Raw genomic sequence first — 25199 nt, 5'->3', positions numbered from 1 at the left:
TGCTGCCTTAAAGAAATTCCTGGGAAAACAGTCATTTCCTGCAGCCCTGGTAGAACAAACAGGGCATTCTGCGATGACACAAAGAATGGAGGACTCAATGTTTACTAGATTTCAAAATGGTCCAGATAATGGAAGCAGGCATAAGTACAATGAAAGAGTTAAAGACAAGAGGATCAAAGCACCTTTAGCAGGTCTGACTATTACAGTGGAAGACAGAATTGGAACAGCAATCACAGGTGAATGAATCCCAGGAATGCTCAAGGAACCGTTAATAGATGCTTCAGATATGACTCAAAGTATCATTATGCAATGAACTGCTCTAAGCGGATGGAAATAACACAAGATGCAGAGAATTCTGAAGCAGAAGAGGAAGATACTGATGAATCTGAACAAATTGTACTAGGCACAAGGAGTTTTAATCCTGTGATGAATGTGTTAGTTGTGGATTTGTTCAACTGTGCTGCATTGGATAGTGCTTGCACGTTGACAGTGTGTGGAGCTGATTGGTTACAATGTTATCTGGATTCACTTAGCAGTGAGGATCGACACAAGGTTAAGGAGTATAAAAGTACTACCAGCTTCAGGTTTGGTGATACAACACATTGAAGTCACTGAAGAGAGTAATAATTCCATGTAAGATAGCTGGAATAAGCCACTTTATCAGTACGGATGTAATCTCCAGTGAGATACCTTTACTGTTGAGTAAGCCTTCAATGAAAGAGGCAGAAATGAAACTTGATATGGAGCATGAGAAGGCAATTATTTTTGGAAAGTCCGTGAATTTGCAATTTACCCAGTCAGGGCATTATTGTATACCCTTAAAAAACTGATGGTTCTAGTCAGAGTGTTAGAGAAGTATTAATGGCATCAGATTTTAAAAATCGGAGAGATAAAAAGCAAATTGTCTTAGATTTACACAAACAATTTGCTCACCCTTCTTGTCAGAGATTAAAAACCCTGCTAAAGGATGCAAGTGTGATTGATGAAGAGTATATGAGGATAATAGAGATTAGTGAAAAGTATGAAATCTGTAAAAAGTATCAGAGGATGCCATCACATCCTATTGTCAGTCTTCCATTGGCATGTGACTTTAATGAAGTAGTTGCCATGGATTTAAAGGTGTGCAACAAAGACAAGAATATTTACATTCTACATTTTATAGACCTAGCAACTATATTTAGTTCTACAAAAATAAGTAGCAAGGACAAAAGGATGATTATAGACAAAATTATGGAGAAGTGGATAGGGACTGGACTTGGGGCACCAGCTAAGTTTCTGACTGATAATGGTGGGGAATTTGCCAATGATGGGTCCAGAGACATATGTGAAACCATGAACATTATGGTTATGAATACTGCAGCTGAAAGTCCTTTCAGGTTTGGGCTCTGTGAAAGGAATCACACAGTCGTTGATGAAATGCTGCATAAAATCTTAGCTGACCAGCAAGTTGACAACTGCTCTGGCATGAGCGGTTCATGCGAAGATTTCACTTCAGATGCTTGGAGGATATAGTCCCTATCAATTGGTCTATAGACGGAATCCCAAATTGTCTTTTGTACTGTGTGATAGTCCTCCTGCTCTAGAAGGTACTACAATTAGTTCAATTTTTCTGCAAATTTGAAAGCTTAACATGCAGGGAGATGGGCTTTCATCAAGGGTGAGGTCTCTGAGAATATTTGGAAGGCTCTGAGGCATTGTATAAGGCCATCTGAGGTGGAATTTAATTCAGGAGATTTGGTAAATTATAAAAGAGAGAGTCATAGGGAATGGAAGGATCTGGTAAGGCAATCAGCCGTGATATTAAGACAGTAGTTATCAAGCATGGAAATCAAACTGTTAAGGTTCATTCCTCACGATTGATTGGGGTTGATTACAAAATCTCAGAATCTGAGCAGTTGATAGAGGAAAACAATACACCTTGTACCTCAAGTACTCATGTGTTTTGTGATTAAGGTTCTGAGGAACAGAATGAGGTAGATCAAGAACTGGATAGTAATGTGAGGAATCATGACACTCAAAAAAGAGCTATTGCATCCAAAGAACAATTGCCCCATGTAGGTACTCGGGTGACATATATTCCAGAGGGGTCTAATAGATGGAGGGATGCAACAATTGTGGGACATGCAGGAAAATCTACAGGCAAGTTTAAATATTGGTTAAGTGTTCAAGATGATGATCAAGAAGCAAGGTCCATGGACTGGCAGAATGGCATGAAAGAGTCGACAGTAAGAAAGCACAGTGCAAGTTCTAATAGTGGGTCTGGAAGTGACTCTTGTGTAAGGAAGCGATCACATACTTGAGAAACAGCCTCCAATAATGTGCGAGGGAGATCTTCTAGCAGTTGTCCCGAAAGACATCAAAGTGCAAATGGAGGCTGTAATTTGAGCAGATTCCACAGTGAATCGAAGGCTAGAGAGCAGTCTCGGAATAGAACTAGAAGCAGAAGTCCTCATGACTGTGAAGTTTTAGTGGGTGCCAATAAACTTGAGGATAAACTCATAAGAGAAGCAAAATATAAGGAATTAGAGAGCTGGGAGTTTTGTCTGAGGTACCAGATAGGGGATAGCAGCCTTGTCGTATAGATGGATTTGTACTGAAAAGTCCTTCCCGATGGAACTTGTAAGGCTAAAGCGAGGCTAGTTGTGAGGGGTTTTGAAGAGTGACTGGGTGATACCGATGTTAGAGTGGATTCTCCTACAGCTGTAAAAGTAATCTTGAAAATCCTTTTAGCTCTTTTGACCACATATTCATGGGAGTGTAGATCCATTAACATAAAAGCCGCATTTCTGCAGGGTGATACTTTTCAGAGAGAAGTGTTTCTGAAACCACCTAAAGAGGCAACAGATGCAGAAGGAAAACTAGGGAAACTGAACAAATGTATCTGTGGCCTTAAAGATGCTTTCAGGGTGAGATCTGTTTTGTTGAAAATTGGTTGTGTTCAACTAAAAGCAGATCCTACAATATTTTATCGGTATCATTAAGGTAAATGTTAAGGCATCTTCATGAGTATATTGATGATTTCTTATGGCGTGGCACTGTGGATTTTGAGAAATATGTTATTGATAAGATTGGGAGTCAGGCTAGTGGGCCCTTTAAATATATCAGTTTAGATATTAAGCAGACTAAGTCTGGAATAACTTTAAATCAACAATCCTATTTAGAGAGCGTTACTCCTATCCCTGTTAATCATGTTAGGTCATCACAGAAAGATTATGATATACCTAAAGCAGAGACTGAGCAATCGTGAAGCTTGCTTGTTCAATTACACTGGTTGTAGTTTCAGACTAGGCCTGATGCAAGTTTTGATGTGCTGGAGTTAAGCATGATGATGAAACAACTAAAAATTGAGAATGTTTTAAGGGAAAATAAAACATTAGAAAGAAGTAAATCTGGAGAAATGTGTACTGAAGTTCCCATCCTTTGGTGACCCAAAGAACATGAAGCTAATAATTTTTAGTGATGCTTCGCATGCTAATCTTGCTGATGGGTATTCAAGTGCAGCTAGTTTCATAATATGTCTGATGGGTGAAAATGGCAAATGTTGTCCTTCAGCTTGGGATGCTAAGAAAATAAAATGGGTTGTTAAAAGCACTTTAGCTGCAAAAACACTGGGTCTTGTGGAGGCAGTAGATATGGGGTTCTATTTGTCGGGTATTTTGGGTGAACTTCTGAACAAGGGACATACTGAAGATACAATATCCATTGAATATTATGTGGATAATCATTCTTTGTGGAACAATATACACTCTACAAAAAGTGTGAATGAGAAAAAACTATGAATTGACCTTGCTGGATTGAAACAAATGTTGGAGAGAAAAGAAATCTCAAAACTTAAATGGGTAGATGCAAGTCATCAGCTGTCCGATTGTTTCACAATCATGTGCGCTTGTTAATAATTTGTGCGTAATATGGAATTTATTTTAAAATGTTGTTTGAGCATATTAATCCATGTTGTATTAAAAAAGAAGGGAATCTGTTAATTGTGTATCAATTGTTTGATTATATGCAGGTGCAGGGTGTTAATTGGGGTATCTGAGCACTTATAAGCAGACACTCACTGAAACTGCTGGAGGGTTTTGAGTGAGGAGTCAATGTTTGTAATCCTTTTTAATCTGTACAATAAATGTGAAACTGAGTAAACATAGGCTCCGTCATTATCCTTCCATAACAAGCTTTTTGGAGTTGAACAAGGTATACTAAGTAATAGCCCGATCCAATGAAATTCTACAAAAATAAGGAAGTTGGTGATACAGAATATGCCCCTCCTGAAACCTTGTTAGCGATCAATTACTAGATTATTTTAATTTTGGTAACTTCATTCCTTATGATCCTTATGATTATTTTGCTTTGTCTCATCTGTCGGTATTTATATAGGTATGTTTTATCATCTGCCTTGAAAATAGTTATCAAATTGGTTTGTTTCCAGTCCAGTAGGGCCTCCCCGGTATTCATGGATACTATCTTGATGACCATGAGCATTTTTCCTTGGTCTCGTTTTCAGGTGCATAGACCTCGATTTTTATGGGGTTGTGGGCTGGGATGCAGGAAGTGTGCACTGACAGGTCAGGGACGTGGAGGCCCTGCCAATCTCCTGGCTGGAAAGCAGGAACAGGAATATAGCTGTTGCCATGGGAACTGTCCTTGGCAGTCGGCGGGCTTTGTATTGCCTCAACAATTCCGTTCTGAATCAGGTAGGGCTGGAGGTTACTTCAACAATCACATGGAATTGGGAAGGCCTGGTGATTACTTCAACAATCACAGTGGTATCAGATAGGGCTAGCAAATCTCATTGTGTGATCAGAGGGATGGATACTGAGGCTGCAGATTCACAGATCAGGAGACGTTGGGGCTGGGAAAGCCTAAAGACACCTTGTGGGAAATCCCAGCACCTCCTGGGCCTCAAGGAGTTCAAAGAGAAGGAAGCTTCTCAAAGTAGGAAATTGGCCTGGGGGTGAGTCCGGCATCCTATTAGAAGTGCCACAGGAGGCGACAACAGGTCACTGAAGGCAATTTTAAAAGGTAAGTGACACTCATGATTGGGCTTGCCATGGCCTTCAGAAATGCAGCACCAGGGAGACCCGGGGGCCAATTGATTTGTTTCCAGTCCAGTAGGGCTTCCCCTGCATTCATTGACTCTGTTGGCATGGGCGTGCATTCCAAGGCGGCACCACATTTCTTTGATGCCTTCCTGAAGTCACTCACTGATGCAGTCTCACAGAGGAGAGATCTGCTCTTCCTGGCCTCAGGAAGGAGAAGTCTGCCCAGTGAGACCAAAGGGCTTGGATGGAGGTGGCCAGAGGTCAGCAGCCGGCGACCCTGGAGAAGGACCATGGTCCAGTGTAGGAAATGGTTCAATGACGTCTTGCGGTCTGGTAAGGTGAGTCCAGCAGCACCCAGTTGATTGGGCAGCAGCTCTCGATGCAGCAGAATGCAAACGAGCTGACCTCACAGAATGTCCATTGTTCTCCATCACATTATGGGGTGACATTCATATGGGGAACATCAGCCCATGTATGTCATGCTGGAAGAGATGAGGGAGGGCATCCTACTTATGAATCATTCTCCCACTGAGCCGTTGTAGAGCAGGAGCAAAGTTGGCCTGCTGAAATGGTGCCAACATCCTCGGTAATGAGGGATTCCGTGGAACCTGCACTGTCACATCATACCTCAGCACCTTCCACCAGTGCAGACACACTCACCTCAGTTGGGCCACAGATTAGTGTAGAAAAGGGAGCACTGGGTGAACCTCACATCATGCACAAGCAGGAGGTGGAAGGTAAGGCAGAGTCAGCTGTGGGCAGTCCCCCTCAGAGGATGGAGGACAGACACAGCAATGCTTCATTGGGCAAAGATGCTGGGCCTCAAATGTCACAAGCAAGGAGGGTCTTTGAGAACCAGAGGCAGATGAGTTCTTGTTTGTCTGAATTCCCTGAGGTCTTAAGGAGCCATGGACAGGCAATGGAGAGGTCCATGCAGTGCATGTGCTCTGTTGTGATTCAGGGATTCAACCGCGTGAGCTCCTCAATTGAGAGATTGGGCAACCTCTTGGAGAGCCATATGCAGCACCACTCTGAGTGGGTGTAGGAGCAGCACACTGATATGCATTGAAAGATGAAACTCTCTGTAGCATTAGTCGTTCAGTGGCGCTGATGTCATAGAGGTGCTCAGAGTGGATGCCAGCTGCGTCCCAGTCAGTGGCCGCATCCAGCATCCAAGTGCGTCAAGAATGGGCTGAGATGTTCATAGTGGCAGGCGAAGAGGTACTGGCATCACCCTTTGGTCCCTCACCTCCTCCAACTCAGGAGCCATCTGTGTGCCAAGGCCCTGCGACAGTGGCAGCCCCTGCCATGACGCAGGCACAACAGCCTCTGGAAGAGTTCCTACGGTCACCTCCAAGATGAGGACAGAAGCCGCGCGCATCTCAGTCAGAGGCAGAGAGTAGGAAGCAGGCTGCGTCTACTCATCCTCTGCCACAGAAGGAGCACCCCATAGAAGTATTAGGGAGAGGAAGATACTACGCCTTCTCTTAATGGGTCATCTAGGTACTATTTTCTACATCTGTCTGTTATTTCCTTTGTATCACAATATAACTTCTTTATTTCACTACTGTGGTTGATGTCTCATCTCAGAAGGGAGATGTAGCATTGTGGGGTGCGTGGCAGAGATGTCAGGTCTGGGAATGTTATGTGCCCATGCATTATGATGTTGGACGATGTTGGCAGAGGAACCCTCATTCTGCATGCTCATGGGCGGCACAGTGGCGCAGTGGTTAGCACCGCAGCCTCATAGCTCCAGCGACCCGGGTTCAGTTCTGGGTACTGCCTGTGCGGAGTTTGCAAGTTCTCCCTGTGACCGTGTGGGTTTCCACCTGGTGCTCCGGTTTCCTCCCACAGCCAAAGACAGCAGGTTGATAGGTAAATTGGCCATTGTAAATTGCCCCTAGTGTAGGGAGGTGGTAGGAGAAAGGCGTGGATGTGGTAGGGAATATGGGGTTAATGTAGGATTTGTATAACTGGGTGGTTGTTGGTCGGCACAGACTCGGTGAGCCGAAGGGCCTGTTTCAGTGCTATATCTCTAAATAAATAAATGGCTGGCAATGGAATCCCAGTTAAGGGTCATAGTGGGGAAATAGTTCTCCAAGAAAGCTGGAAGATAAGTTTAGGGGTCATTACTTGCAAGGGCTCAGGGCCATCAGGTGAAGTGCTGCTGAATCAGCATGGCCCTTGCTGCCATGCAAGCATCTAGTTCACTCTGAGGTCTTGGACCATTGTGCTCTGATTCGCAATGACCTGAGGCCTTACAACCCCCACAGGAGTCCCTTACCTGCAGCTGTCAAAGTCACTGTCACCCTGAGTTTCTATGCAATCTCTATGTTGCTCCAGGGATCATCTGTGGACTTAGGTGGCATCTCGCAATCGGCAGCACATCATGCTATCAGGCAGCTCATGGATACCATATTCTGGAGGGCAGGGAGCCGCATCCACTTTGACACTTTGAGCTCAACAGGCAATTAATTGAAGGCATGTGGGCTTGCCATTCCCTCCCTCCCAGTGTTCCTTTAAAAATGGCTTCACATTCCAGAGGCAGCAGGACCCAGTACTGACCTCTAAGAACATGATCTTCAAATCGCCTGTGTACCCACTCCCGCCCCCAGTAGGGTTTAAAAATCCAGCCCCATGTTTCTGCTATCAGGCAGCTGACAACACACATCACCCCCACCTACACCTAACCCTTCCCCCCCCCCACCCCCCTCACCCTTGCCCCCACATTGAGGTTCATATTATGTTCCAGCGCTAGTGACGCCATTGGGCCATTATTATTATGATGGTGGGGTATGCGATTGGTTGGAGGTAGGATTTTAGTCCCTCACCTGATCCTTTCTTGCTTGCTGTGGGTGGAGTTTAAAATCGAGGCCATAGTCTCTGTTCTTGTGGCATTATTGCTTTGGAACCCTTTAGGCTTACCTCAGAAGTCCATGCAAAATGATATCAAAACCATCAAGTTTTGTTTTAGAATCTCCTGTAATAAGCATCAAGCTATTAGTGTCTCCTGCAGTGAATAATTCTAGGGAATAATCAGAAACCATGTAATAATTAAGATGCTTTATTCACTAATTTCAGATTTAATGCCCTCATTTTTATCCCTTTTACAGGTTGATGATGTCATACACTACGGACCTTGGTCCTTCCCTTTGGTTTTTCAAAGAGTGAAATTTATGCAAATATACAAAACAAAACAAAAACAAGAAAAATGAGAAAAACATACAATATTAGTTGTGTACCCAACTAAAGAATAATATTGATTTTTTTTCCTCTTTCTACAGGTTATCAGAGGATTCTTGCCAATTTCTGCTTCTTCATGCTTACTCTATTACTGACATCATATGCAGCTACATCCCTGGCCATGGCTGTTGGTGCTGGATTGGATACAATGACTACTGCAAGTGTGATAATCAATGGTGCTTTTGTTTTTACATGTGTAAGTACTGAAGTTTTATGATCTGAAGGTAATATTCATTGGTACGGAATTTTCTTTATATATGTTGTCCTCCTCAGCATTGTGGCTAAGTCACTATCTACACTAGACCTCACTACCATGAATAACCCTCTACCTGCCATCCTTGTTATTACCAGAGATAGCTCCCCACCTGTTCAAATTCATATTGTCCTTAAGAAATAGGAACAGGATAAGGCCATTCAGCCTGTCAACCTGCTCCATGGCTGATCTTCTACGTCAACACCATTTTCCTGCACTATCCCCATATCCCTTGCTGTTTTTATTATGTAGAAATCTATCAATCTCCATCTTAAACATACTCAACAACTGAGCCTCCACAGCCCGCTGGGACAGAGAATTCCAAAGATTCACTACCCTCTGAGTGAAGAAATTCCTCCTCATCTCAGTCCTCAATCCCTTATTCTGAGACTGTGTCCCCTGGTTCTAGACTCCACAGCCAGGGAAACATCCTTCCTGCATCTACCCTGCTGAGCCCTATAAGAATTTTGTATGTTTGAATGCGATCACGTCTCATTCTTCTAAACACCAGAGATAAAGGCCCAGTCTATTTAATTTTTCCTCATAGAACAATCCCTCCATCCCAGGAATTAGTTTGGTGAACCTTCGTAGCACTCCCTCTATGGCAAGTATATCTTTCCTTAGGTAAGGAGCCCAAAATTGCACACAATACTCCAGGTGTGGTCACACCAAGGCTCTATATAATTGCAGTAAGACATTTTTACTCCTAAACTCAAATCCTCTCGTAATAAAGGCCAACATACCATTCAGGTGAGTGCAGAAGCCCATAAGCCTGTGCCATATTGTCATCAAAGACATTAGCTGACAATTAATAATACCAATACTCCCTTCTTATGCTTTGGATGCCTCTTGGCTCAGCAGTCCTTCACTAATTACACTATTCCCAATACAAATGGCATGGTTGCTGAAATTCCCACTTGTTCCGTTCTTCCTGGTTTTATCACAAACTCTCCATCAGTTGTTGGCTTTGTAACCCACTCTATTGCATTTGAAATATCTTAGTCTGTATTTTCCACTGGGACACTTATGGGATGTGACCATTGCTGGAAAGACCATCCCTAATTACCCTTGAGCTGATAGTGGTGATCTGCCTTCTTGAACTGCTGCAGTCTGTGTGGTGTAGATACACCCACAGTGCTGTTAGGTCTGGAGTTCCAGGATTTTGACCCAGCGACGAATGAGGAACATTGATATGTTTCCATTTCAGGATTTGTGTGCCATTCAAGTAGTGGTGTACTCATGCACCTGCTGTCCTTGTTCTTCTAGGTGGTGCAGTTTGTTTAGAAGGTGTTATTGAAGAAGTCTTGGCAAGCTGCTGCAGTGCACCTTGTAGATAATGCGCTGGTGGTAGAGGTAGTGAATGTTTAAGGTAGTGGATGGGATGCCAATCAAGCGGGATGTTTTTTCCTGGATGGTGTCAAACATTTTGAGTGTTGTTGTGCCTGTACTCAACCAGACAAATGGAGAGTCTTCCATCACACTCCTGACTTCTGCCTTGTAGATGGTGAAAAGGCTTTGGGAAATCAGGAGGTGAGTTACTTGCCACAGAATAGTCAACCTTTGACCTGCTCTTGTAGCCACAGTATTAATGTGGCTCGTCTGGTTAAACTTCTGGTCAATGGTAACCCACAGGATGTTGATGGTGGTGGATTCAGCAATGGTAATGCCATTGAATGTCAAGGGGAGTCGTTAGACTTTCTCTTGTTGGAAATGGTCATTGTCTGGCACTTGTGTGGTGTGAATGTTACTTGCCACTTATCAGCCCAAGCTGAATGTTGGCACGGGCTTGCTGCATGCAGGCATGGACTGCTTCAGTATCTGAGGAGTTGCAAATGGAACTGGTTATTGTACAATTAACAGCGAACAGCCCCACTTCTGAAATAAAAACAGAAAGTGCTGGAAATACTCAGCAGGTCTGGCAGCATCTGTGGAGAGAGAAGCAGCATTAACATTTCAGGTCTGTGACCTTTCATCAGGATTGGCAAAGGTTAGAAATGTAATAGGTTTTAAGCAAGTGAAGGGGAATGGGTGGAAAGAGAAGAAAAGGGAAGGTGTGTGATAGGACAGAAGGCCGGAGAGATTAACTGATTGGGGGAGGTGGTGGCGTACTGGTATTGTCACTGGACGAGTAACCCAGAGACCAAGTTATTGCTCTGGGGACATGGGTTCAAATCCCACCACAGCAGAAGGTGGAATTTGAATTCAATTAATAAATCTGAAATTTAAAGCTAGTCTAATGATGGCCATGAAACCAATGTCGATTGTTGTAAAAACCCATCTGGTTCACTAATGTCCTTTAGGAAAGGAAATCTGCTGTCCTTACCTGGTCTGGCCTACATGTGACTCCAGATCCACAGCAATGTGGTTGACTCTTACATGCCCTCGAAATGGCCTAGCAAGCCACTCCGTTCAAGGGCAATTAGGGATGGGCAATAAATGTTGGCATGGCCTGCGATGCCCACATCCCATGAATGAATTTTAAAAAAATGTAATAGGGCAAAGGCAAAGGGAGTGTGCTAATGGTGTGGTGAAAGATAAAGCATTAGTGCAGAGACAGTGTTAATGGCAGAATAATGAACATCTCTGTCAAAGCACAAACATGAAAAACTGAGTTTAAGGCAGGCACATGGTAAAAAAAATGACAAAATAAAATAATAATAAAAAAGGACCAGTCATGCTGTGAAATTATTGAACTCAATGTTCAGTCCGGTAGGCTGTAGCGTGCCTAATCTGAAAATCAGGTGCTGTTCCTTGAGCTTGCGTTGATGTTCACTGGAAGACTGCAGCAGGCCAAGGACAGAAATGTAGGCATGAGAGCAGAGGATGTGTTGAAATGGCAAACAACTGGAAGCTCAGGGTCATGCTTTCGGACTGAGCAAAAGTGTTCCGCAAAGCGGTCACCCAATCCATGTTTCTTCTCCCCAATGTAGAAGAGACTGCATTGTGAGCAGCAAATATAGTATACTCAATTGAAAGAAGTACAAGTAAATTGTTGCTTCACCTGAAAGGAGTGTTTGGGGTCTTGGATGGTGAGGAGAGAGGAGGTTAAAGGGCAGGTATTACACCTCCTGCGATTGCATGGGAAGGTGCTGTGGGAAGAGGTGTTGGGGTGATGGAGGAGTGGACCAGAGTGTCGCAGAGGGAATGATCCCTTTGGAATACTGACAGGGGAGGGGTGGGGAAGATGTGTTTGGTGGTGGCATCATGCTGGAGGTGGCGGAAATGGCGGAAGATGATCCTTTGGATGTGGAGGCTGGTGGGGTGGAAAGAGAGGACCCTGTTGCTGTTCTGGGAGGGAGGGGAAGGGGTGAGGGCAGAAGTGCAGGAAATGGGTCTTTTTAAAATTAATTTGTGGTATGTGGGCATCGCTAGCTAGGCCAGCATTTATTGCCCATCCCTAATTGCCCTTGAACTGAATGGCTTGCTAGGCCATTTCAGAGGAAATTTTAAGAGTTTAGAGTTTAGAGATACAGCACTGAAACAGGCCCTTCGGCCCACCGTGTCTGTGCCGACCATCAACCACCCATTTATACTAATCCTACACTAATCCCATATTCCTACCACAACCCCACCTATCCCTATATTTCCCTACCACCTACCTATACTAGGGGCAATTTCTAATGGCCAATTTACCTATCAACCTGCAAGTCTTTTGGCGTGTGGGAGGAAACCGGAGCACCCGGAGGAAACCCACGCAGACACAGGGAGAACTTGCAAACTCCACACAGGCAGTACCCGGAATTGAACCCGGGTCGCTGGAGCTGTGAGGCTGCGGTGCTAACCACTGCGCCACTGTGCCGCCCTAAAAGTTAACCACATTGCTGTGGGTCTGGAATCACATGGAGGCCGGACCAGGTAAGGACAGCAGATTTCCTTCCCTAAAGGGAAGGAAACTAGTGAACCAGTTGGGTTTTTATGACAATCGGCAATGGTTTCATAGTCACCATTATACTAGCTATTTAAATTCCCAGATTAATTGAATTCAAATTTCACCATCTGCTGTGGTGGGATTTGAATCTATGTCGCCAGAGCAGTAGCCTGGAGCTGTGGGATACCCATCCAGTGATACTACACCGCCACCGCCTCCTCCATCAGACACGGTTGAGGGCCCTGTCAACTACAGTAGGGGGGGGAATCCTCAGTTGAGGAAAAGTAAGACATATCAGAAGCGCTGTTGTGGAAGGTTGCATCATCAGAACAGATGCGTCGGAGATGGAAAAATTGGGAGAATGGAATAGAGTCTTTACAGGAAGCAGGGTGTGAGGAAGTGTATTCAAGGTAGCTGTGTGAGTCGGTGGGCTTATAATCAATATTAGTGGACAGTCTATCCCCAGAAATGAAGACGGAGAAGTCTAGGAAGGGAAGTGTCGGAGATAGACTGTGTAAAGGTGAGAGATGGTGGAAATTGGAAGCAAAGTTGATGAAGGCCCCACTTCTGACTTTATAATGAAGGGAAGGTCATTGCTGAAGCAGGTCAAGCTGATTGGGCCTCGGACGCTGCCCTGAGGAACTCTTGCAGCAATGTCCTGGGGATGAGATGGTTGCCTCCAACAACTACAACCATCTTCTTGAGCTAGGTATGACTCCAGCCAGTGGAGTGTTTTCCCCTAATTTCCATTGATTTCAGTTTTACTTAGGCTTCTAATGCCACATTCGGTCAACAACTTGTATTTATGTAGCCCCTTTAACACACTAAAATGTCCCAAGGCACTTCACAGAGGCATTTTAAAACAAAATATGACACCATAAGGAAAATATTAGGGCAGATGACCAAAAGCTTGGTTGAAGAGATAGTTTTAAGGAATGTCTTAATGGTGGAAAGCAAGTTAGAGAGGCGGAGAGATTTAGGGAACGAATGCCAGAGCTTAGGGCCTAAGCACATGAAGGCACAGCTCCCAATACGGAATGCTCAAAAGGTCGGAATTAGAGAAGCGCAGATATCATGGAGGATTATAGTGCTGGAGGAGATTACAGAAATAGAGAGGGGCCCGGTCATGGAGGGATTTGAAAATAAGGATGAGAATTTTAAAATCGAGACGTTGCTTAATGGGTCCCAGTATAGGTTAGTGTAGCAAACTAGCTGAGTATGAGAGAAAAGGAAATAGAAAGATATACTGAAAGGCTGAGATGAAGCAGATAAATGGATGGAGACTTGTGTGGAGTTTCAACACCAGCACAGACTAAATGGACCAAATGGCCTGTTTCTGTGCTTTATATTCTATAAAATTGTCTGTAATACCTGAAATGCTATCTTGCCAGTTCTCTCCACAGATGCTGCCTGGCGTGCTGAGTGTTTGCAGTATTTTCTATTTTGTTTCAAATTTCCAGCATCTGCAGTATTTTGCTTTTTGGGCATTTTATTCATTTGCTGTTTATGTGAACTTGCTGTGCGCAAGTTGATTGCTATATTTACCTACAGGGCACAATAAGGGAAAATTGATTGCAAATGGGAAATATCCATATTATAGTGCACTGTGCATTATTAGATATAACTGGCAATTGTTTCCTTGAGAGATGCCCTGGAGACGTCAGTTTACTTCTTTTGGCATTGTGTAACAGTGCAATGGTTGGCTCAGGTAGCTCTGACTGCAAGGCCACCCTCTGTGGCTTTGGATCATACCATATGTTGACCTCCTTTCTCAGTGCCAAGAATCTGGGTCCTCTTTTTCAGGTTGCAGATAATGACACCTGAACTGGAGAGTTTAAAGTTTTGACCTCAGTACCTTGAAGAAGCACTCGCCTGATATTTTAGTGAGCCACACTGTTACAGTTACTAAATGGTTGGCTTGGCCCTTTCTGCTGGTGCAACATCACAGAATCTATCCTCCCCAACCATGCCTGCAGGATGGTCTTCCTACAGAGAATGCTAATGGCACTGGGGTCTGCTGTGTTTATTTAAGTTTACCAAGGAAAATTGACTGGCCCTTAGTAATAAAACATGGATGAACCGAAGTGCTGTTTTGCTGCTGTTTCAATGATAAGTTAACTGTGGAGGAACATCTGATACAATGGCCTGAATATTAACAGGATTGACTTCGGTAGGTGGTGGCGGGAGTGGAGGGCAGGAAAATCAGTTTTAACTCCACAGCATGGTCTTTCCTCCTTGACAAGCTCCCCCTGCCCAGAAGTCAGATTGATTGACAGGCTTAGCTTCCAGTCGGGCAGAATGAACACTGGAGCAGGCCGCAGGAGGAGATAGGTCTGATCCCCAATCCTGGGGAGGTGGTGGTGGGGGGGACGGCGCACGTGGTGAGGCAGGGATCAGATCCCTGACCCCGAGTTGGAGGTACGGGGAAGCACTCCTGCTCCTCCTGAGCCACAAAGGCACTTAGCTTCTCCCCAAAGCTGTCCTCACCTCCCTTCAGCTTCTGGGTTTCCCAAGGCCTAGTAAACTACAAATCAAGTTAAATCAGAGACTGCTAGTCTCATTAAGATATTTAAATTGCCAACCCACCTCCTGGGAGCAGGTTGGCTGGCTGTCCCTTGTCCCGCATCCGATAACTCCAGAAGTGAGCGGGTTGGAAGGACGTTGGGGTCGGGTTTAAGATTTAAAATTTTTTTTACCATCTGTCCTGAGCCCAACACACCCATCTTCCAGGGTTAGCATTCACACCCAATGATTTTTGTTAGTAAATGGAAATTTCGAGACAGTTAGAATGTTCAGAGTCCAAAAGTTTGCATACTCAGTTTTGCCTTATAAGGAGACAGTAACACTGGGCATTTCCCAGTTCTAATTATATAAATACTTTTTATTGGCAGATCTTTTCTGGCCTTCTTGTGAACTTGCCAAGTATTTCGGACTGGCTGAACTGGCTCCAGTACTTCAGTATCCCTAAGTACTGCTTTGCAGTAAGTTATTGCTTATCTTCATGTTACATTAATTGGACCAGAACAGTTTATGTTTTGTTTCCACAATATCAAATAAAACATCAAATCCCACAGGCCTGCATCTTTGAATTTGCATTGTGGTAGTGAGAAAACAATTCATGGGAAAGTGGGGAATAAGAAAGATGTGGCTGGAATTTGTACATCTATTACACATGCAGATGAACATGGAGGCATAATTTAGTGTTGAATTTCATTTAAACAGCTACTTGGGATGGAACAATGGCCTTATTTTATAGCCCAATCTCTGACTCATGCTCCTGTCTGTCAAGGATCCATACTGGAATGTCAGCCTCATAAAATGATCTTTTACAAATACTACTTTTCACCAAACATCATTTCACTGCAACACTTTAATTTTACCAATTAAAGGAAAAAGAATGTATCCTGCATGTTTTAATATGCAACAAATAAAGCAACAATAACAATATGCATTTATATAACAACATTAATGTAATAATATGTCCCAAGGCGCTTCACAGGAGCATAACCAGACATAAATTGGCATTGAGCCAAAGAAGGAGACATTAAGACTGGTGACTCGGTCAAAAGAAGATAGACAGGCAGAGAGGTTTATGGGGGTAATTCTAGAGCTTGAAGCCTAGATGGCTGAAGGCACAGCCACCAATGGTGGGTGAAGGAAGTGAAGAATGCAAAATTCTCAGAGGGTTGTAGGGATGGAGGAGGCTACAGAAGAAGGGCTGCACCATGAAGGGATTTGGACACACAGATGAGAAGTTTAAAATTGAGGCATTGGTGAACCAAGAGCCAGTGTAGGTCAGCGAGCACAGGGATGATGAGTGCATGGGATTTTGTGAGTTAGGATATGGGTACCAGAGTTCTGGATGAACTTACGTTTATGAATGGTGGAAGATGGGAGGTTAGTTGAGAGAATATTGGAAGTAGATGGTCTTTGTGATGGAGGGGATATGGAATTAGAAGTTCAACTCAGGGTCAAATAGGACACTGAGGTTGTGAACCATCTGGTTTAGCCTGAGACAGTAGCCAGGAAAGGGGTGAAATTGGTGGATAGGGGAAAGAACTTGTGGCGAGGACTGGACAATGGCTTTTCTCTTCCCAATGTCTAATTGTAGGAAATTGTGGTTCATCCAGGGATGGATGTCAGACAAGCAGTGCAGTCCGTCAAAGCAAAGCCAGTGTGGGGGTCGAGAGAGACAGTGGTGAGGTAGATCTGGACATCATCAGCGTACAGGTGGAACAAGATGTGTTTTTTGATGATATGTTTAAGCAACTCTTAAATATGTTTTTTAAGGCACTGCAGGTGAATGAATTCAGAAATCTATACTTCTGTAATGACGAACAAAGGAATGACACAACATTCTCACAGGCAGTAGCTAATTGCTCTGGGAGCATGTCACCAAGTAAAGGAATGTAAGTTTCAATTGGTTATACATCTAAAAGAGAAAGTTTAAATTTGTTATCTCTGCTAGAAACAGCTGATTATCTTCAACAGGTGTTGCTTAAATTTTCTCTGAGCTGTTGGTATTCACATCCTTGTTATGATCCTTTGAAAATCCATATAGATGGGAATTGTTAAAGCAAATTGAAAAATATATGCAATGTTTCCCATTCTTTCCTAACCAACAGTATTTATTTATGGTAACTCTTCAGACACTGTTTAATCCAAACCTTTTAAAAGATATATCTATTACATCTATAAATATTAAAAATATCCAGTGCACACATCCTGTCAACATTTTCTGTTACAAATATTTATATCCACATATATTATGGAGACAGTCTATATAAATTTGTCACATTGTAATAACTCCCTCCTGAAATTTGTGAAGCTGCTGCAGAACCACTGGTCCGAGGGTAGTTGCAGTGTGACAAATTCACATAGATAATTTACATTATAAGTGGTGGTGTAGGAATTTATAATGGAAATATAAAAATCAGGACAGAACATATGATTTTAAAATAGGGACTGAGATTCAACTGTGTGTCCTGGTCAAACTATCCCCCACTGTCTGAGGCCACTTCACTTGAAAATTACACTAATTGGCCAGTCGTAACCTGTGTGCTTGATGGAAATGGGTGGCAGGTGGGTAAAGTTGCATTCTTGACATTAGTCATATTAACTGTGCAGTTGTCAATGGTGGGAAAGCTCCAAGGAGGCGTTGCTGCCATGATGCAGAGGGACTGGAATTTGAATCGGTGAACAGCTAATTAGAATGCATTCGCATTGAATTGAAGCCAATTTTATTGGGGGGGTTTCAAATGTAGTCAATGGCGCACGGGGATCACATATCTTCAGATCCCCGGCCATTTAAAGGTGGCACCACTGAGTCGAGGCATCAATGTCACCATGGAATGCAGCCACGATGAACAGTGCATAGGGAAAGAGGGGTAAGTGGATGCCATTATTGGCCTGTGGTGCTGGGCTGTCTGCAAGGGCGAGCACAGTCCCAGGTACTGGGCTCTCTGCAAGGGCGGGCACAGTCCCAGGGGCTGGGCTCTCTGCAAGGGTGGGCACAGTCTCAGGTACTGGTCTCTCTACAAAGGTGGGCGCTGAAGGCTATTTGTGTGTTTTCAAAACAGAAGCAGCAACGGGAAGGTCACAAGGCAAGGTTGTCTCTCCAAGGATAGTGCTTGCGTGGGGCAGAGATCAGCTGACATGGGTCTCATACATCCAGTCTTTATAGACACCTGTGCTGGTCAGCAGCAGCTCAAAGGGAGGGAAGGCCAGGATCTGGTTGGACATGCCAGTGAAGTTTGAATAGGGGAGTGCCAACAGCCGGCAACACCAAGAAGGGCTTATCTGTGCCAGAGAGTGTACTGGACTCACCTCAACTACCCGCAAATGTCCAAGCAGTGATGTCAGTGAAGACTACGGCTCTCCAGAGAGACCATCACTGACTTATGCACCATGCTCCAGGGTGAGCTGTAACCCATGGGCTTCATTGGACACCTATTGCCCGTGGCCCTGAAGATCACCGTGGCACTCAACGTTTCCACGTCTGGGTTTCTCCAGGAATTCACCCGCAACATGTGCAAGGTCTGCAAGCAGCAGCTCATCACTGCATCAAGAAGGTGACCAATGCCATGCTCAAGAAGGCCGACAACGATGTGTGATACAGAACCGACCCTGACAGGTGAGCCATCGGCTTTGGTGTCATTACTAGATTCCCCCAGGTGCAAGGTGTCATCAAGGCTCCCACCGAGTAGCCAGAGGCCTTCACCAATAGTAAAGGCTTCAATTCCATTCTATTAACGTACAACTGGCCTATGACCATCAGTGTGTACCCGCTTCCTGGAAGCAGCCACGATGCCTACATACATCGACAGTCCAGGTGCCACAAATTTTCAGGCCACCTGCTTGCCGTCAGTGATGAATTCTCAGGGCAAGTGCTACCGTTGAAGACATGGCTACTCACCCCTGTAAGGAACCCTTGCACTGCAGCAGAGGAGAGGTACAACACCTGCCACGGGTCCACCTGAGCGACCATCAAACAGGTCATTGGGCTGCTAAAGTGGAGATTCCAATGCCTCGATCAATCCGGCAATCTGTATGCCCCATTGAGTGTCTTGGGTATTGTGATGATCTACTGTGCTCTGCACAATCTAGCCTACTGAGGGGGGAAGGCCTTGCATGAAGAGGACATAATTGATCCCCAGTCCTCATCTGACAAGGGAGATGTTCAGCAGGCTACTGAGCAAGCAGCACTGGATCTTGGACTCCTTGCACAGAAGGCCAAGCCCATTAAGAGACTCGCAGGGAGGCACAAGACGATCGCATACATACCCAGGTCCTGTCACCATGATGGCCTCTCAAAGTGAACTCAATAAAGACTCACCTCACTGTACTGTTCCTGTCACCTCCTTCCTATTGCACTTCAGTGCCTAACTAAGGCAAAGCTAAGAAATCCCACAACCAATGGATCAGATCAAAGCTATGCAGTCCTGCCACATCCAGTCATGAATGGTGGTGGACAATTAAACAACTAACAGGAGGAGGAGGCTCCACTAATATCCCCATCCTCAATGATATGGGAGCTCAGCGGTGCAAAAGACAAGGCTGAAGCATTTGCAACCATTTCAGCCAGAAGTGCTGACTTGCTGCTCCATTTTGGCCTCCTCCCGAGGTCCCAGTATTACAAATGCCAGTCTTCAGGCAATGCAATTCACTCCATGCGATATCAAGAAATAGCTGAAGGCCCTGACAATCCTGGTGCATGGGTGCAGGTGGGTGTCCGGCAGTAACAGCAGCAATGGGGAGAGGTTCCAGCAGTAACAGCAGCAGTGGTGGGGTGGGGGGCAGCAATAACAGCAGTGGGGAGGGGGTTCAGCAGTAACAGCAGCAGTGGGGGGAAAAAGGTCCAACATAACACCAGCAGTGGAGGGGTGGGGTGGGGGCTGGGGTAAGGTCCAGCAACACTTCAGAGTCACTGCATCAGTGAAAGCCAGCAGTACAAGGAGGGCTGGCAGCACTTTAAAGATGGCGGCAGCACCTGTCTTTTTATCAACTGACACCAATGCCCCATAGCCCACCTCCATCCTGCAATAGGACAGGCCCCACTGCTTGTTTATGGTAATTCACCAGCCGTCGCATGATCGCAATCAGCCGTCGCCACACACGTGACATGCAACATCGACATGTCTGGTGCCACCACTGGGAACTGGGCCGGGCTGACAAAAGTCAGCTCGAAGTGCAATGCTAAGTGCATTCAGGAGAACATTTTTAACCAGTGCTTAACAAGCCCAATAAGAGAAGGTTTTTGCAGTTAGTTTTAGGAAATGAAGCTGAGCAGGGGGAAGGGGTATCAGTAGGAGAATGTTTCATTGGTAGTGATCATAATTCCGTTAGATTTGGCATATTTATGGAATAAGACAAAGATAGACCAAGAGCAAAAGTTTTAAATTGGGAAAAGGCCAATTTTACTAGGCTGATGTGATTTGGCAAAAGCTTTCTAGAAACAGCTATTTGATGGTAAATCAGTTTCAGTGCAGTGGGAGGTATTCATGGAGGAGATAGAGAGGGTTCAAAACAAATATTTCCCACAAAGAAAAAGGGTGGGACTCCTAAATCTAGATTTCCTTGATGTCAAAGAGCATTCAGAGTAGGATAAGGCAAAAAAAAGAAAGCTTATGCCAGATGGCAAAAGCTCAATAGAAAGCCTAAAAGGGTATAGAAAGTTCAGGGGTGAAACTGAAAAGAAAATTAGGAAAGCAAGGAGAGGACATGAGAAAATATTGGCAAATAAAATCAAGGAAAACCCAAAGATGTTTTATAAACGCATAAAGAGCAAGAGGATAACTGTAAATGCGGGAAATAGCACACTGAACACGTGAATGTTACAGCTCAAGGTTTCGTCATTTCACTGGCACCAAACATGAAAGTGTACTCATGAGGGAAAAAAACATATCTTAATGAAACAAAACTCATTACCATGAACAATCGTTGCTCACTACCCTGAAGCAGGAGAACCGTTGAGAGTTTAACTCATTGTTTAGAATCAGAAGTGTTGTAGGCTTGTTAAACAATGGGACGCAGGAATGCCTCACTTCAGCAGGAGTGCAGGTTTATGATCCTGAACCTTTCTTTCTCAACCTCTTATCCCCACTCTTCACAAGGGGGTTTTGGACTTAAATACTGTACTTGAAGCACCACAAGAACAAAGTTGACAGCAGGTGTGCTCGTGACCCTCCTGTTGCTAGTTCCACTTGAACCCATGAGTCACAGATTACTTTGATATTCAGATAACCAGAAGCCTCTTCAGCATCCCAGGGCTTCTCAATCTCTGCGGCTCCCATGTTCCCTTGCTAGTCCTCCATGGCCTTTGGTAGCTAGATGCACACCCCAATTCCCACTTGCCGGCACCATTTCCCAATGGCTGATGCAGACCTTAAGCCGCTCCCTTTGGCTTTCTCTTGTCCTCCCCCGCTTCGGCCATGGCTCTCCGGCTCCACCCCCGAGCCCGCCAACGACACTGCTCCAGTCCCCAAAGGGACTTTCAGACGCTGAAAACTGCCCCAACCCGGCATTTTCCACCACCACTGCCACCTACTGGTCCAGAGGTGCGCACCCTGAGGAGAAAGTCCGATGAAGCAGAAGTTGCTCCTAACTCCGAGGAAATGCTTGTTCTTCGGTTCACAGCAGCTGACGAGGAGGCAGCATGACCCTCCTGCTACATTACTAAGGAAGGAATAGGGTCAATTAAAGACCAAAAAAGTAACTTCTGTGCGGAGGTGCAAGATGTGGGCATGATTCTTAATAAATGCTTTGTATTTTTCACAAAAGAGGGGTACAAAGCAGGCATTGTAGTTAAGGAGGAGTGTGAAATATTGAGTGGAATGAACATAGGAATAAAATATTAAGATGTTTAGCATCCTTGAAAGTGGGTATTTCACCAGGCCCAGATGAAATGTATCCCAGGCTGCAAAGAGAAACAAACCTACAGCCGTGATGCCAGAGGACTGGAAGACTGTTAACGTTATACTGTTGTTTAAAAAGGTAGGAAGAGATAGCCCAAGTATTTATAGACCTGTCAGCCTAACCTCGGTGGTGAGCAAATTATTGGAAGAAATTCTGACAGATAGTATAAATAGTCATTTAGAAAGGCACAGATTAATCAAGGACTGTCAGATTAATCAGGGAATGGTAAGGGATGGTCATGCCTGATTAACTTGATTGAACTTTTTGAAAGGTGTAAGAGTAAGTAACAAGAAGGGTTGATGAGGGTCACACATTTAATGTATGTCTTTACATGGATTCTAGCAAGTCTTTTGACAAGGTCCCATAGAGCAGACTGGTCAGAAAATTAAAAGCTAATGGGCCCTACTCCTTCCTTAGTAATGTAGCAGGAGGGTCATACTGCCTCCTCATCAGCTGCTGTGAACCAAAGACCAAAATTGGCAGGAAGCAAAGGATAATTGTGGACAGATGTTGTTGGAAGGCTGTTTCCAGTGGGGTTCTGCAGGGCTCAGTACGGGGTCCATTACACTTTGTGGTATATGTTAATAAATTAGGCTTAAATATAGAGGACATGATAACGGAATTTGCAGTTGATATGAAAATTGGCTGTATGGTTGATAGTAAGGAAGAAAGCTGTAGACTACTGCAGGAAGATTATCAATGGACAGGTCGGGTGGGCAGAAAAGTGGGAAATGACCTTCATTTCAGATAAGTGTGAGGTAATGCATTTTGGGAGGACAAACAAGGCAAGGGAGTGCATAATAAATGATAGGATTCTGAGAATTGTAGAGGAACATAGGGGCCTCAGAGTGCATGTGCAGAGATCCCTGAAGGTAACAGGGCAGGTAGATAAGGTCGTCAAGAAGGCATATGGGATACTGTCCTTTATTAGCTGAGGCCTAGAGTATAAAGGACAGGGAGATTGCGCTAGAACTGTATAAAATAGTAGTTAAACTGCAGATAGATTATTATGTATGGTTCTGGTCACTGCATTGCAGGAAGGATGTAGAGAAGGTACAGAAGAGATTTACGATGAAGTTGCCAAGAATAGAAAATGTTAACTATGAGGGATGTTTGAATAGGCTGGGATTGTTTTCTTTGGAACACAGGAGATTGAGGGGAGATTTAAATGAGGGGCCTAGATATAGTGGATAGGAAGGACCTATTTCCCTTAGCAGAGAGGTCAATAACCAAGAGACATAGATTTTAAGCAATTGGTAGAAGGATGAGAGAGGAGTTGAGGAGTAGTTTTTTTTCACCCAGATGGTGGTGGAGGGGGGGTGGCGGTTCTGAGACTCACTGCTTGAAAGGGTAGTGGAGGCAGAAAACCTCATCACATTTAAAAACCATTTGAATATGCACTTGCGGTGTTGCAGCCTACAGGGCCTTGGACTAAGAACTGAAAGGTGGGATCAGGCTGGATAGCTGTTTTTTGGCTAGCATGGAAATGATGGGCTGAATGGGTGCCCTCTGTGCTATAGATTTTCTACGTGGCTACAGGCAGAGTCATTTTCTTGGATCTAACCTAAGAGCAGTGCTTCAGAAGACTATGGGGTGTCACGCACACCAGAAGTGCAATGATACCACAACCATGAACTAACTGAAGAGTTATGAAAAAGGACGATGTCTTTAAAAAAGGAACCTTTATTTTAAGAAGTGAACAACGGTCCAAAATGACCACCCAAGAAAAAGGATTGGCCTTTTGCAGAATTCCCACCCTCTGACCTACTCTTGTAGCTGTAGAAATTATCTGGCTAGTCCACTTAAGTTTCTGGTCAATGGTAAACCCCAGGATGTTGGTGGGGGATTCAGCAATGCTAAGGCCACTGAACATCAAGGGGAGATTGTTAGGTTTTCTCTTGTTGGACATGGTCATTATCTGGCACAAATGTTTTTTATTTTATTTAGAGATACAGCACTGAAACAGGCCCTTCGGCCCACTGAGTCTGTGCCAACCATCAACCACCCATTTATACTAATCCTACATTAATCCCATATTGCTACCACATCCCCTCAATTCTCCTACCACCTACCTACACTAGGGGCATTTACAATGGCCAATTTACCTATCAACCTGCAAGTCTTTGGCTGTGGGAGGAAACCAGAGCACCCGGCGGAAACCCACACGGTCACAGGGAGAACTTGCAAACTCTGCACAGGCAGTACCCAGAATCAAACCTGGGTCGCTGGAGCTGTGAGGCTGCAGTGCTAACCACTGTGCCACTTATCAGCCCATGCCTGAATGTTGTCCAGGTCTTACTGCATGCAGGAACAGACTGCTTCAGTATCTGAGAAGGTGAGAATGGTACTGAATACGGTGCAATAATCAGCGAACATCTCCACTTATGACCTTATAATGGAGGGAAGGCCATTGATGAAGCAGCTGAAGATGGTTGGGTCTAGTATACTGCCCTGAGGAAATGTTTCAGCAATATCCTGGGGCTGAGATGAGTGGCCTCCATCAACCACAACCATCTGCTTCTATGCTAGGTATGACTGCAGCTTTTGGAGAGTTCTCCCCCCGATCCCCATTGACTTCAATTTTGCTAGGGCTCCTTGATGTCACACCGAGTCAAATGCTGCCTGGATATCAAGGTCAGTCACTGTCAACTCACCTCTGGAATTTAGATCTTTTGTGCATGTTTAGACCAAGGCTCTAATGAGGTCCGTAGCCGAATGGCCCTGTTGGAACCCAAATGGTGCATCGATGGGCAAGTTATTTTTGCGAGATATAATTGATCTTTGTGGACACGACATACTTGGGCAATTTTCCACATTGTCAGATAAATGCCAGTGTTGCAGCTGTACTGGAACAACTTGGCTAAGGGTGCAGCTAATTCTGGAGCACACATCTTCAGTACTTCAGCCAAGATGTTTTCAGGGCTCACAGCCTCTGCAGTATTCAGCTTATGCAGCTGTTTCTTGATGTCACGTGGAGTGAATCAAATTGGCTGAGACTGGCATCTGTGATGCTGGGGACCTCGGGAAAAGGCCAAGATGGATCATCCAGTTCGCACTTCTGGCTGAAGGTGGTTGCATATGCTTCAGCCTTGCTTTTGCACTGACTTGTTGGGCTCCCCCATCATTAAAGATGGGGATATTTGTGGAGCCTCCTCCTCCTCCGGTTAGTTGTTTAATTGTCCATGACCATTCACGACTGGATGTGGCAGGACTGCAGAGTTTTTACCTGATCTGTTGATTGTGGGATCACTTAGCTCTGTCTATAGCATGCTTTTTCTGCTGTTTAGCAAGCATGTAGTCCTGTGTTGTAGCTTCACCTGGTTGGCATCTCATTTTTCAGTATGCCTGGTGCTGGCCATGGCATGTTCTCCTACACTCCTCA

At 44.6% G+C, this 25199-nt stretch overlaps 1 protein-coding gene across 1 annotated transcript in view; it reads left to right on the top strand.

Annotated features, from left to right (window-relative positions):
- Nucleotides 1-25199, top strand: part of LOC137380846 (broad substrate specificity ATP-binding cassette transporter ABCG2-like) — a 208091-nt gene that overhangs the window by 160656 nt on the left and 22236 nt on the right. The window contains exons 12-14 of the mRNA XM_068053258.1: nt 8324-8478; nt 15295-15384; nt 16694-16812. Of these exons, the coding sequence (XP_067909359.1) occupies nt 8324-8478; nt 15295-15384; nt 16694-16812 (364 nt within the window). The remainder of the gene's footprint in view (nt 1-8323; nt 8479-15294; nt 15385-16693; nt 16813-25199) is intronic.

Source organism: Heterodontus francisci, chromosome 20 (genome assembly GCF_036365525.1).
Source record: "Heterodontus francisci isolate sHetFra1 chromosome 20, sHetFra1.hap1, whole genome shotgun sequence".
Taxonomy (NCBI): domain Eukaryota; kingdom Metazoa; phylum Chordata; class Chondrichthyes; order Heterodontiformes; family Heterodontidae; genus Heterodontus; species Heterodontus francisci.
This window is presented reverse-complemented; position numbering and strand designations above follow the sequence as displayed.